This window comes from Rhododendron vialii, chromosome 8a, assembly GCF_030253575.1.
Source record: "Rhododendron vialii isolate Sample 1 chromosome 8a, ASM3025357v1".
NCBI classification, from domain to species: domain Eukaryota; kingdom Viridiplantae; phylum Streptophyta; class Magnoliopsida; order Ericales; family Ericaceae; genus Rhododendron; species Rhododendron vialii.
The window spans coordinates 7,376,898-7,391,023 of record NC_080564.1 but is presented as its reverse complement, the minus strand read 5'-3'; the positions used below and the strand labels follow the sequence as shown (position 1 = coordinate 7,391,023).

Genomic DNA, 14,126 nt, shown 5'->3' with positions numbered 1-14,126 from the left:
GGGTGCCATAAAACCCTTCCCCTCTTGTAACCTGGCTCCCGAACCTCAGATATCGAAGGTGACGACGGTCCAGTCTACAAGCCTTTTCAAAACCAAACAAACGTGGCAAACGTTTTCGAGTTCGGTTCCTTGGGTGTTTTTCACCGCTAAAACCCGAGTGGCGACTCTGAATCGAAACGTTTCGCCGCGCTTTTCCAAACACAAAAAGGGGGCCGCACCCGATTTCCCCAAAGGCGAAATTTCCGGAGTGGCGTGCCCACAGATTAGGAGCAACAGAATTAGAAAGGAAACTTTTCTCTCAGAATTTCTCGTCGTGTTTGATTCGAGGATCCTGGGAAAAGCACAACAGAGGGATGTGAGGTACTTATGAAGAGTGACTTGGTATCTATGATGAGTAAATACCGAGTCGCTGTTGCATTTACAAAAAATAACGAGCCACAAGCGAGGTCGATGCAGCATGATTTCTGGGACTTCACTCGCCAGTGTGACTAGAAGGAAGGGTTTAGAGAGTCTGATGTCGATGCTCTAATAAGCTACAGCAAAATTTTATATATTCTATTCGTTATTTAGCTGCGCCCTCCATTTGAAGCCTAGTTTCGTCCCTCCTATCCGCGACATCATTCATCTTAATTGAATCTAAACACTTGAGGTCTAGCTTTGGGCTACAAAAAGAGTCGGACAAAATCGAAAATGTCAAATTTCACACATAAGAGCATAGTACTATACTTTTTTCTGTACACAAGAAAGGTGATTATCAGTTGAGTAACTTGAGACTCTAATGTGCAGCCCATTTGGTGCTTCAACTCTCGGAAACTTCATTAGCTTTTCTCCCCCTACTTCTTCCCATCTGCATTTCAAATCAAATCCCATTCAGGAAAAACATACAGAAATTTACGTACGTCGTGTTCTGTTCTGAAAGTCTGCGTTGGGCGCAAATGTTTCTGGAGCCGTCCGATCCACGTCAGCCTCTCTTTGTTTCTTGAGGCCTACGTGTATAAGACGGCTACAGATAAATTTGTGTCCAGATCTGCGCTTCACAAAGCACGCACGGGTCTTTTCAACTTTGAATCAGCGGTTACCTTACCTGTATCTGGTCACAAAATAATGAAGGAATGTAGAAATCTCTGCAATTCCCAGTTCCTTTCCAGGACAGTGCCTGCTGCCTCCTCCAAATAAGAAAAAGTAGTTCTGAGATTCTGAACTTTTGTCCTGCTTTCAGCAGGCATGGCTAATAAATTACTCACTTTCCTATACCTATAATCAGTGTGTAAAAATTGCACAAGAATTGGTGATTTCTTACCATCCATCTCCATGGGTTGAAGGTAAATGGCTCGGGATACAGACATGGGTTGTAATTGATCTCTCTTGTATATACATATATTCTCCATCCCTTTGGAATCAAAAATCCTGTAAAAAAAAAACACAGAGCACTATAGTGATCATCAATGCGTTCAACTACGCTTTACTGTCAATGTACAAGTCTCTTGATTATAACACATTTTTTATAAAAGTAATACTGATAGGTTTATGTAACCGCCCAACCTGAAATCGGTTAGCAGTAAGTGGAGTAGTCTCTAGATTATGGTGGCCGAATTTGTACGCGTAGATGAGTAATATTGTGAGAGAAGTCTAAGAAACTATAATGAACCTTGATAGTGACTAACCATTCAGTTCCATGTCTTGAGTTGTTTTCCTCAAAACCCCATTAACAATTGTGGCTAATCTTGATGTTTCAAAGATCACCTGCACCATAATCACCATCACAACCTAATTTTGATGAACATTTCAGATTGGAACTCTACACTTTGCTAGTCTCAAAATACTTACAGCTCTTGTGAATCGCATCGCCTTAAAATCCTCCCAATCGATTGGATCCTCCGGCCTTTTCCCCTGTCTTATTGCCAAATGTTCTTTCTGAAAGATAGTTAAAGCCAAATCACATTCACCTTCACTACAACACACTGACACACCAAATTTGTACCGTAAGGGTTGCAAAACATATTGGCACTCACTCTGAGTTCTCGTAGAACGTTCGGGTGATCTTGTAAATACTTAACCGCCATCATGGAAGTAGTCGAAACGGTTTCATATCCAGAGTACAAAATTGTGATCATTTGATCAATTATCTCTTCATCGCTTAGTTTCCATCTATTTTCCTCACCGTTCATCAGCACACCAAGCATGTCATGTTGAATTTCACCCGAAGCCCTCCTTTCATCCACGAGTCGTGTCAGCATCTTTACGATGTTCTTTCTTGCCTGTGTTGTACCGGTTAGACATATATATAACTTGGAGGAGCATGCTTTTGTGAATAGCAACATATGGAAATGGGCAATTTACTTGGAATCCGCAGTGGTAATTTGTTCCGGGAAGGTTGATAGGCAGCGAGAGGGTTCCCAACACCAGCTTGAAGAATTCAAGCATGAATTCTTGAGACATCGCGATGGATTCCAGACCCGCGATTTGGTTGAGCGATGAGAGAAGTGCCATCTAGATCAAAACAAAGAGAACAAAAAAGAAGAATAAGTGGAATACTTACATGAAACTTAGGAAAGGAGTAAAGACCAAGAGCAAATGAGTTCTTGCTTCTTATCGATCGAGTCCTATTCTAAGTCGGTCTCCACAGTTCTAATTTCATCAATTTCAAATTGCTGTTCCATTATTAGTCCAATGTAGCACCCTTGTCATTTCATTTAGCATTTCAAATTCAAAAGTAACAAAATCGATACTTCTTAGAACCAACATTTCTAGTTATTTCGTCCTAAAAATAAAAGCCGCGGCATATACTACGTACGCGGCTTCCAAGGAGTCAGGAAGATTGGTCATGTGAGTCATGCGTTGTGCAGTTTTTTTGCTTGAGCTCCTAATGAAAACTGAGGGAGGGACTACGTTGAAAACTCGAAACACAAACCAAACCGAGCATTGTGTTGTTTTGATTGGATTGTAGTATCCCAAACAAACCTCTTTGGTTTTCTCTTGAACGTCAATGACTTTGTCCTCCCAATTGCTCAGATGGGATCTCATGAAACCGTCGATCTTCGGCAACAGACGATCCCGGATCACGTTGGAGCTCACGAGAGCAAGTAGAGCCCCTCTCATGTGCCTGTGGGCGAGGCCATGGACCGCTGCAATGTTGCATTTTCCTAAGATGTCTAACATCGACTGGGGGTACCCAGGAACAAGGCCTTTTGATTCGTTCATCAGGATGTATCTGTTTAGTTCTGGATCCATGGAAACAATCGTGGGGCATCCCAGGATGTGGGATTTGAAAAAGCTCCCGTACCTGCCATTGGGAAAGAGTGAGCAAACAAATTTTTTACTTTTTCTATTCGTCTTGACGAGGCTAATTAATAATTCACAATAGTTAGGCGCAAAACTAACAAACCGAAATTTTTTTGAATGAAAAAAAAAAAACAAGAAAAAGTCCAAAAAAACTCTTAGCGGAACTTAGCTATATAATTTTCACTTCCAAAGAATAATACAGCTGGAACAGAAGAACAGTAACAATAGATATCACTGAAACAGCAAAAGCCTTCTAGTCCATTAAACTAATATGAGAGAGAGAGAGAGAGAGAGAGAGAGAGAGAGAGAGAGAACAAAAGGCCACAGCATCCAATAAAATAAAAGATCATTTCCACAACAAAGAAAAGAACACCACAAAAGGCTTACCTTGCTCTTTGTTTTTTCATGAAGTTTGGGCCTTGTTTTAGGAACTCAGAAGTCTCCCCAAAAATAGGCCAACCCATCGTACCAGGAGGCAACCCTTTCTTTCTATACCTCACCTCATTCCATCTCAACAAAGCTGTGCAAAAACAGAGTCCCAGAACCACCCCAAGGCCCACCACAAACACAGCCATTTTTGTTGCTCCCAAAGATGCTCCCAACCCACCTCCAAGGGAGCTGTAAATGGTAGTATTGGCTTGCTCTAGTTTTAAACTAACCAGAAGATTAGTAGGCATGTGGTGTACCACGTGTATAGAGAGAGAAAAAGGCGTGTGTATATATGTTAGTGTTACATGTAATCCCCTCGTCTCACACACAATGATGGATATCGGAAGGGCCCCGATAAGGGGCTACTCTAAAGGCTTTTATCAACCTTCATCTTGTCTTTGGGAGTAGCTTCTAGTACTGTAGTAATTGCTAACTACTCCCTCCGTCCCATAATATTTGTCCGGTCCGCAAAACGAGGACTATAAAATAATGTATTTCTTTCAAGAAAAAATTCAAATTTTTTTCATAAATTAAAAAAACTCGTCAAGATCTAGTAAATTGTTGAATTTTTTTCCAACTTTTCTTACAAAAATTGTATTATTTTTACCTCTCCGTTTTGCGAACCGGAAAAATATTATGGGACGGAAGGAGTATATGTAACTTTTTCCCTTCCGTCTATGAAAATCAGTAGTGTTAATCGTAGTTAATAAGGTTTGAACTCCGGTCAAATGTATGGAAGTACATAGTGCATGCTTACGACTGGACTAGCTTCATGTCCCTGGACACCGCGTGACGGTGCCTCATGGACATTGAATAATTTTTCCTCTAGTACTACGTATGTCAAAGACTTTTATGGCTAAGGAAGAATATAATTTTTTGATACCCACGAAGTAGAGGAAAAAAACCAAGAAGTAATCTGACAAGAATGCGAGGATTTACGTACTTGATTTCGCCTAGTGTAAGCTTAAATGTACTTCACGGTTGAAGAGCAAGAGAGGATCACTACAAAAGAAGAGAGATGACAAAGAATCGACTATTTCCGTCACTCTCAAAGAATTTATTGATTACATTTTTTTTTTTGAAAAGCAAATTATATTATATCCATTCGCAAGTAATGTAAGACTCTATTTTCTTAATATCCCCCTTACGTGTAGCCACGTTTGAGCCTCCTTTTAGCCTCTTTTTTACTGGTCTATCATCGTAGGGTGTGGATTGATTTTTTTTTTTGTTTATAATGTGGGTGGAACGGGCACTGCTCTAATACCATGCAGAAACTTTATATCCAATTCAATACCAATTGGCAATTAGTAGAAATGTCGCAAATGTTGTTAAGTGATCACCTATTTCACTCCCAAGCAATGTGGGCTTTTATTTCCTTAACACATGCATCCCGAAGGAGGAGGACCTAGCCCCAATGGTTAGTCCAGTTGGTTGGTAAGTTTGTTTCCCCCACACAATTGATCAGTGTTCGATTATTGAGGTCAGACTATAAGAAAAATAATTTCTTGTGAATTTTCTAGTCCCGGTATAAATGACTTGTCTTTGACTATCAGACCGGCAAATGGATTAGTTGAGATGCGCGTAAATTGATCCGAGCACCCCTAACGGTCGAACCAAAAGATAAAAAAGTGGGAGGACCGTAGGCTATAGTAATAAAAGCACACAAAGGTAAACTTCAAAAAGGCAATAAACTTGTCGTGTCTTTTACCATGCAAATTGCTAGACTATAAAGTATAAACAGGGCATTCAAGACCCTCCCCATGTCCCCTTCAAGTAAAGCAGCTTTTATGTGTATTGAGATTCAACTACCTACCTATTAAGACTACCCATCAGAGTTCATTTAATGGGAGAATGAACAAATTAAATCCTTTTTTTTTCGTTTTACAAAATTCAACTAGACGACTCCCACGAGTGTTTTCATTTTTAAATGAAAACAAAAGACAACTGCATTCTATATTGAGAATATCTATTTTACGGAGGATACCGTGAAAATGGGTTTACGAAGCCCAATAGCGTCCGCCCAAAGTGTTTTGGATATATGATTTGGATTGAAAATCCATTTTGATCAAAATTGAAAAGCAATCTCAACTATTGATTGCGAAAACAGACGACTGCAACTACACGAATCCGCAAAAAAAAACTTGTTTACGGCTCTGTCGTGAATAAGTTTCTCTCTTCTATATAACCACTCTATATATACTAAAACTAGCTCGTGTTATCTCGTTAAAAAAAAAAAAAAAATTGCTTGAACATTGGTTTTGGAGCTTGTTAAGTTTCGAACTTAAACTTGAACAAATTACCATGTATTTGACTAGCTCGTTCGACTTATGTTGTTAAAAAGAATTCAGGCTATTTGAGATCGATTTGATTAAAATTCGTTTAAGATTGCTCGATGGGCTCATAAACAAATTAAATTTGAACAATCTGTAAAGCTCGTCAATTTGAGGCAGAGTGAACTGTTGGATTCATTCGGCTCATTTATGAGCACTAATGAAGACGCACATGCACAAGGCACACCCTCCAACTGGGAGTTAGACGAAACAAAAGTCTCTGAGTACGTACGTTGAGAAGGGATCTCGCATGCGTGCATGGTTCTCTTGTCAATCGACCAAATCTGCGCCAAGGACGGACTAGAAAACAGGTTCTTGGCAGCCTTCTGTGTGTGTGTGAGAGAGAGAGAGAGAGAAAGAGAGTTCGAAGCCTAGACTAGTCACACAAATTAAGTACAATCTGAACCTTAAGGACTTCAATACTGTGTTACCAGTACTGAAGGGCTTGAACATGTTACTACCAGGAACTGCCCCTGCAATCCGATGGTATTGCATAACTAGATCATTTTAACAAATTACGTGTTGATCGCGGGCCAGCATCCTGCTCACGTGGGTTGAATCGTGACGCTTGGAGCTGCTTTAGTATAAGGAAATAGAGTTGCGCCTTTACCACTACCTGCTGGTTTTGGTAAGATGGTAAGCGCTTTACATTTTGTATTTTTTTTTTTAACAGCGGAACAAAAATTTTATTAATCTTTGAGAGAGATACAAAGACTAAAAAGAAGCAAGGAGTAAAGCAATAAATGCTCATCCGAGACACAAATCTTTGATTGGCAAGATGTCAACCAAAAAGAAACCCAAGGGACAGAGACCAACACCTAAGGGGCCTAAAAATCTAGATCAAACAATAAGAACAAATGAGTCGCAGCCCAACACCTAAAAAATGCCTAAAAGCCCAAATATAAGAGACAAATCCCTCCAGATTAAGCCCATTAAAAAACAAACCCTATACAAAATTATATTTTGTATATGTGTATCATTGGTTTTACTTTTACAAACGAAAATGCTTGGAAAATACTAGGTGTTCGGACAAAAATTCAGATTTCAAACACACGTGTTTCGGATCTTCTGTTTTATGTGTGTGGATTCCACGTGAATTCTGTTAGTGTTTTTGGACGTTTATGTCTAAAGCACTATCTTATATACATGTGACATAAATTTGTTCACTCATTTCGTTAAAAAATCAATTAATTAATATGTGCTAATCTGCAATTTCACTCATATATATTAAGGTAAAAAATTTAGGAGTAGTTGTATTTTTTGCCAACAGGGGGCGATAAAATTATATCCACACCCAAATTTAAGGAATTCCTGGAGCCTTATATATTGTTAGGAGGAGATCAAAAGGACTTCGCTTTCTTTGTAAATTGGAATTAATTGTCAATCCACTTGAGATGATTTAATCACATCAATTTGACATGGAACGATTGAAGATTCAAGCCTGGTACAGTCATCCACAATCAATTCAACTTTACAGGAGAGTTCAAACACGTGCCGAGACCCCTCTCTCTCTTGTTCCAGAGAAACCCTAGCCGCCGCTGTTTGCTTGGGGGAGGCGTCGCCTCCTCCCCGGGTGCCTCTCTCTGTTTTTTTTTTTCCTCCCTTTCTCTTGCCGGCGCTCCTCTCCTTCGTGGGCTGTCGCTTCCCCCCTCCCTCTTCCCCTTCCCTCAACCCTCCTCGTTTCCCCCCGCCCCCCTCTTCATTGGGTTGTTGGTGGCGATGCTGGAGAGGATATGGAGTGATGGGACTGGGTTTGGCGGCAGTAGGGGTTGTCGCTATTGTCTGTGGCTGTTGGAGTGTTGTGGCGGCGGTGCTGCAGTGGCTGTTTGAGTGTTTCGAGAGGTTAAGGTTTTGGTTTTGTTTTCGTTTCTGTTTTGTCCGGACTCTTGTCCGGTTTATGTCCGGATGTTTAGGCCGGTTTCTGTCCAGATGTTGTTTTGGTTCTCGTCCCGGTGGATCTTCCAGCGGGGTTTTGTTCTGGTCTGATTTTTTCATATCGGGTGACTGATTTCCACAAATTTAATGTTATCTTTAATATAGAGCTCCGTCATCCCGAGATGTTGGTGTCTGGGTACTAGCTCCACGTTAGCCGATTCATGTTGACGGTGTGAGAAGTGAGCGATGGCTCGTGCATAGGCGCTAGACACTTGTTTCATCTTCTTAGTCTTTTCATACATTGTGTTTCTGTATCTCTGTTTTTTGGTGAAAATTTGTATTTGCCGTATGGCTTGATCTGTATTCGGAATTAGTCTGTAGATGCCGTATGGCTTGATTAATAAATATGCTTTTCTAGTTGAAAAAAAGAAGAAGCCTGGTACAGTCCAGGAAAATGGTTTAGGAAAAGAATTTGGACAATCCAAATTTACTTAAACTAAATCCAGACCGTCCAGATTCTTTTCCTGAACCATTTTCTTGGTTCCTATTCAAATTACTATTATACCCTTCATACATGAGGCTTCCAAGAAAACAGCTCCTTCACTAGTAGCCAAAAAGGTAGACCGGTCCAGTTTAAGATTATGTAGATCTATCTTTTTTTTTGACAAGTACGTAGATCTATCTTATCCACTTTGCTGATTGCAAAAGCGTTGAATTGTAAAACTCATCAAAAGCTCGCCTTCTAGAATAGGAGTCATTTGGCATAATAAGTCAAATAATTTTTTTTATTATTATTCGGAAAGAATTTATATTTATTAATTTTTTTTGTGGATTATTGCTTCGTCGTGACGAGAGGAATCTAAAAAAATAAAAGATTATGATCGAACCCTAAATTTTGTGAATAATGACAAAAAAAAGCCAATAAGCTAATTTTTTTGCTTCTTTATTAAAAAAATTGGATTCCAATCGTAATTTTTTACTTTTTAGATTCCTTTCATCATGATGAAGCAATAATCCCAAAAAAAATTTAACGAAAAAACTACCAAAAAAAAAAAGGAAAGAAAAAAGAATAATAACAAAAAAATTAGGCCAAACTAATAATAAAACTAGGGGTACACCATTTGGTGTACACAAATGTACACCGACTTATTTTGGGACCCATTTTGAAGTGTGCCGCAAAAATGATCGAAGCTACTCAATTTGTTTACAGGGATTGAGCGAATTGCGCGAATAATCGAGCAAATTCTTGTTGATATACGACTAAGCTATTTTTTTACAGAGATTCTTACAAAAAAATTTATAAATAATACTGAGTGGCTCTGATCATTTGTGTGATTATGCGTGGGTACATCATTTGGTGTACTGTACGGCAAATGGGCACATCATTTATGTGTCAATCATATACTGATCAACACCCCAACTTGACTATGGGTACATCATTTGGAGTACATAGCAGTGGATTTGCGGTAGAAAATGTGAGACACGGCAGCACTCCTTTTGCTTGCTTACATGGTGTCCGAGCAGCCCATCTGGACCGTCAAAAAGTGTATTGGACGGTCCAGATTGAAACCCTCTCTCTTCTCTTTCTCTCTCATTTTTCTCTCTCTAAAACCAAAATGAACTGTCCGGATGCGCCGAACAGGCACCGCGTTGTACCCACCGGGTACCCAATAATTTTTCAGTTTTGACATATAAGTTGCCTAGATGTCATGCCAGAGGTGGCTAAGCTATATTTGTGATTTGGGTAGGCTAAAAAAATGAGTTGGCTAAAGCTATAAAGAATGAGGCGGCTAAGCTATGGCATGATGTGGCATTCTCTCTTTTTTCTTAGAAAATAGAATTTCCTTTTTTCTTCTTTTGTAAACTAATTAGTACCATATATATTTGTTAAAAATGACATTTGTTACCTTCTAGTAATTACTTTGTTACGCGTACACCGTAAAAAATAAAAATGCTTCTGATTTTTATTTTGGAAATAAAACTAAAAATTTTAACACGCTGGTCCAAACATTTGATGTACATTTGTTTTTTTCTCATACATATGATAACGTGATTTGTAATCAATCCATAAAGCTATAGGGACCGACTGGATGCATATATACACAAAAAATAAAGTATTTAAATCAAGCACCCTACACATATCGGATGCCGTTAATACCCACGAAAGCTCTCTCCCTTTTTTTTTTTAGAATTTTTGGACGGCTCGGATCAGCCTGGCACGGCCGTCGGTACGATTTCGGTAGGAGATCGGTCAGTCCCTATAGCTTTATGATTAAATAATTGACCCGCCATGAAAAGAGACCCAATAGAAAAATCTACGTCAGGATGACTCCAAAGAGACTACACGTGATAGATCTTTAAAAATATCACGTTTGAATGGTAGGGATTCTCCCAAAAGAGGCGCACGGAACTGCGGGAAAAGAATGCATACCAGCAGCCAGGCTGATGGCTAGCCCCAAGGGTTACTCGCATTCATCGGTGGATTTACTTCCCGCACAATTGATTAATGTTCGATTTTTGAGGTCAGGCCACAAGAAATTAATTTTTTCTGAATTCTTTAGTTCCGACGTTGATGGTCTGCCTACTGCCATTGACCGGCTCAGAAAATAGACTAGTTGAGGTATGCGTAAACTTATCCGGACACCTCTAACTAGAAAAAAAAAAAAATGTAGAGTGGGGGAATGTCTAGACAGCTCATGCCTCATCATTCATGCCCTTTGCTCCGTCAAAAGCAATCCAGTTTGTTTTTCAGTGCTTCTTGCTGTATTAGTCCTCAATTAGGTAAGCTCGAGTCGAGCTCAAATTATCGAGTTGTGTTGGATGGTTCGTTAATGTTTACAAAACACAAGCTCCGGTCAAGCTCGAACAAGATCTTACCCAGCTGACCTGCTCGCGAACGATTTGGTTCGTTTCCAACCAGCACGTTTCCGCGTGAGGGATTAAAATCAACCAAAGTAGTAGATCTGCCTTAATTAAATGGGACTTTGTTTCAAACTTTTACAGTAATTTCGTATTTCTGCCCAAACCACATGTAGATTATAAGCATGTGTTTGCTCTTGAACCACATGTAGGTTGTGTAGGTCCATATGCTTATCTGCTTATCTATAGTTAGGCCAAAAACAGAAGCAATTAAACTGCAGTTATTGTCTCTTTCCTTCTTGAATTGAGAAATTTGGCCCCCCTCCACATCTTCAGATGTAGATTTTTTTTTGTTTTTTCGCATGGCATTTGTCATTGGCTTCTACGTCAAACTCCGATTATGAAAAGCGGAGTTGTCTCCTAGTTCTGTCGGTGAAGCAGATAACGGTTATTTCATTTGGCGAGGGTTCAAACTCTACTCTCATTCTCTTTACCCCTGAATAGTGTCGAATGGAAAAGTCTGTCGCTAGAGCAGGTAACGGCCATTTCATAAACTCCACCCCCACCCTCACTCTCTTTACCCCGGAATAGTGTCAAATAAAAAAAAACCCTCAATGGCTTCTACGTCAAACTCAATTATGAAAAAGCGAAGTTAAATCCTAGTTCTGTCGTCAGAGCAAGTAACGGTCATTTCATTTAGCGAGGGTTCAAACTCTATCCCGCCCTCACTATCTTTACCCCAGAATAGTGTCGAATAAAAAAACTACAAAAAAGCTCAGAATGCCCTAAAAATTGCTGGAGAAAAAGAGAGTTATTGACTCCATTATTGAACTTGTTGGACCATTCTAGCTAGAAATTTAAGTGTGTCCAAAGTGGGATTCAGTCTATCTATCTATCTATCCAACTTTTAGGACCGCAGGAAGTTAAGGAAGAGGGAAGAGGGAGGAGTGAGATTAATTGGGGACCTCAGTGCTCAGTCTTTTTCCCGATTAAGGGATACTAAATGACAATTAAGTTTTGGGCAACAAAAATGGCAAAAAGAAGTAAATTGGAATTATGGCACCATCGACAATTAAAATGCCACGTTAATGGCTTGTTGGCTACAATTTTTTTCGCATCGATCTCGTCACCTATATTCTTAGTCTCGGGTTAACATCGATACAATTAGTATGACATGCCATTGTGACGATGTATGATTGTGATTGTATAGAATGACTGTCAGCTCTGGCATTATTCGTGACGTTATTAATTGTTTTAATAGGCTTTCTTGTACAAAAAATAGTGTACGTTACCTCCCGAAGCAAAAAAAAAAGAAGAAGAAATAAATTGATGTATTTTGGCTTTGCACCCATTTTCATTATCGAGTGCAATGAGTGTTGGAAAAATTAGCGAAGATTAAAGAAAAAAAAAAACTAAAATATTTTCCATTTTCGCATGGCGAGCATAAGAAACAAACTATTAATTTTCTGGTATGCTTGAGACTGGAAAATTATACGTATCCCATATATTCGTTCGAACAAAATCCGTAACACCCTTGTCAAAGAAAAAAGAGAGATAAAAAAAACTGCTTGATATATACCATAGTCTTTTTCTTCGTTAATAATGGATCAAATAATAGAAAAAGAAACATCCTTGGGAGATCATGCCAGTACTAATCTAGCCACTAGCTAGTATTTGTTTTTGGACTGCACAAAGACCAAAAACGGCGGGAGGGGGGGGGGGGGGGGGGGGGGGGGGAGGGGGGAATGAAAGTACGAGAATTTGTTCTCATTAGAACTCAGAACAGCTCCGTTGAAAGTACGAGAATTCGCTTCATCAATGTTTGAGGGTGGTTTTTGAGTGAAGCACAAAATATATCTTAAAGACTTTAATTTGGGTTCTAGTTGTTTGCTTTTGGGTGATACTAATATTTGTGATTGTTTTGAGTGTTTATTGTTGGTTTCTTGCCAAACTCTTTAGATTATGTGCCTGCTTTCGTCTTATAGTTTAGGCTCCGTTCTGCTATGTTTTTTTTTTGTTTTTTTTCATTTTACGAGATAAATCATTGTCTCACAATACATCACTTTTAATTTAGAAAATAAGTACTTATTTGAGTTAGTAAAACACAACAATCCTAAGTAAACTTTACTCTATAGTTCTTTTTTCATTACAAAATCACGATAATTAGAGCATTCAAGTATCAGAATTACATCAAATTAAATATCAGAATTACACTAAACTTGAAGCAAGTCCACAATCGCTATAAGCTACAGCTGTCCAACCCAACCAATAGCCTCATTAAAGAAAAAATAATAATCTCAACAAATACATGGAGAATAACATGCGCAAGCATGTAGAGAGAAACATCTAAGCTATGGTGGAATCATGATTTCTTGAGGGAATTTATGAGGATGCATAGAAATTGACAGTCACGAGGGGAGAAAAATTCCCAAATGAACGATGGTGAGTTTGGATTAAAAAGTTGAGTGACTTATTTTTTTGTTCTTAATCAAAAAATTTTGCATTTATTTGTTTTGCGTCAAACTTTTGTGACTTATTGATTCGTCTCGACAAGAAGAATTGAAAAAGTAAAAAATTTTGATCGAAACTCATAATTTTTTGAATAAAACAAAAATAAGTCAATAAATTAGCTTTTTTTTACTTATTCTTGTCTTTTTTGAAAAATTTTGAGTTTTGATCAAAATTTTTACTTTTCCGATTCCTCTCGCTGAGACGAATCAATAAGTCACAAAAATTTGACACCAAACTAACAAATGCAAATTTTTTTTAATAAAAACAAAAAAAAGTTATTGTTCCACTTTTACAGCCAAATGAGGCTGAAATCATATTACAATTGGTTTTCTCTAATAGGTCGCAATCTAATTTTAATGGAGAAATTTTTCAGTGTCGGGTGGGTATCATGTGGTGCCCATTCGGCACATCCGAGCCGTCCGATGTAATTTTGGACGGCTTGGATTTGGAGAGAGAAAAATGAGAGAGAAAGAGGAGGGATGAGAGGAGAGAAGGTTTCAATCTGAGCCATACAAAAATGTATCGGACTGCTCAGGAGTGCCGAGCGGGCACCATGTGGGATATCTCAATTTAATGAAGGGATAGAGAGTGAGAAGGAGAACAATTTAATGAAGGGATAGAGAGTGAGAAGGAGAAAAGATAGAAGGGAGACTTAAAGAATCATCCTCCGGCCCTTTTTTGGCACTTATGTTTCCATCCTCATTTTTTCATAATACCGATAGTGTTCTCAGGTATTTTATATATATATATATATATATATATATATATATATATATATATATATATATATATATATCGGGACGGTTCAAGAGACACCCAAAAAAACACCTAAAAAAACAC

General features: G+C 38.6%; 1 protein-coding gene across 7 annotated transcripts; it reads right to left on the bottom strand.

The window, feature by feature from the left end:
- Positions 1-541: 541 nt before the first annotated feature.
- On the bottom strand, positions 542-3,995 carry LOC131336204 (cytochrome P450 85A1-like). Of its 7 annotated transcripts, none has more exons than XM_058371948.1 (9): positions 3,670-3,995; positions 2,962-3,283; positions 2,341-2,490; positions 2,013-2,258; positions 1,828-1,914; positions 1,665-1,743; positions 1,301-1,407; positions 1,080-1,159; positions 542-847 (listed from the first exon to the last, which is right to left on the bottom strand). In XM_058371948.1, the coding sequence occupies exons 1-9, from the start codon at positions 3,957-3,959 to the stop codon at positions 721-723; spliced, it is 1,488 nt and encodes a 495-aa protein (XP_058227931.1). In that variant the 5' UTR covers positions 3,960-3,995; the 3' UTR covers positions 542-720. The 7 variants fall into 7 exon arrangements, with proteins under 7 accessions (XP_058227931.1, XP_058227929.1, XP_058227933.1 ...); XM_058371946.1 differs by having other exon boundaries at positions 543-847; positions 1,085-1,212; positions 3,670-3,994; XM_058371950.1 differs by having other exon boundaries at positions 543-847; positions 1,085-1,159; positions 3,670-3,993.
- Between the last annotated feature and the right edge of the window lie 10,131 nt (positions 3,996-14,126).

Coding starts and splice junctions, on each gene's coding strand:
- LOC131336204 (XM_058371946.1), bottom strand. CDS start 3,959: ATGCCTACTAATCTTCTGGTTAGTTTAAAACTAGAGCAAGCCAATACT. Junction 2,259..2,340: donor ATTACCACTGCGGATTCCAA/GTAAATTGCCCA, acceptor GGTACAACACAG/GCAAGAAAGAACATCGTAAA. Junction 1,744..1,827: donor CGATGCGATTCACAAGAGCT/GTAAGTATTTTG, acceptor ATTATGGTGCAG/GTGATCTTTGAAACATCAAG.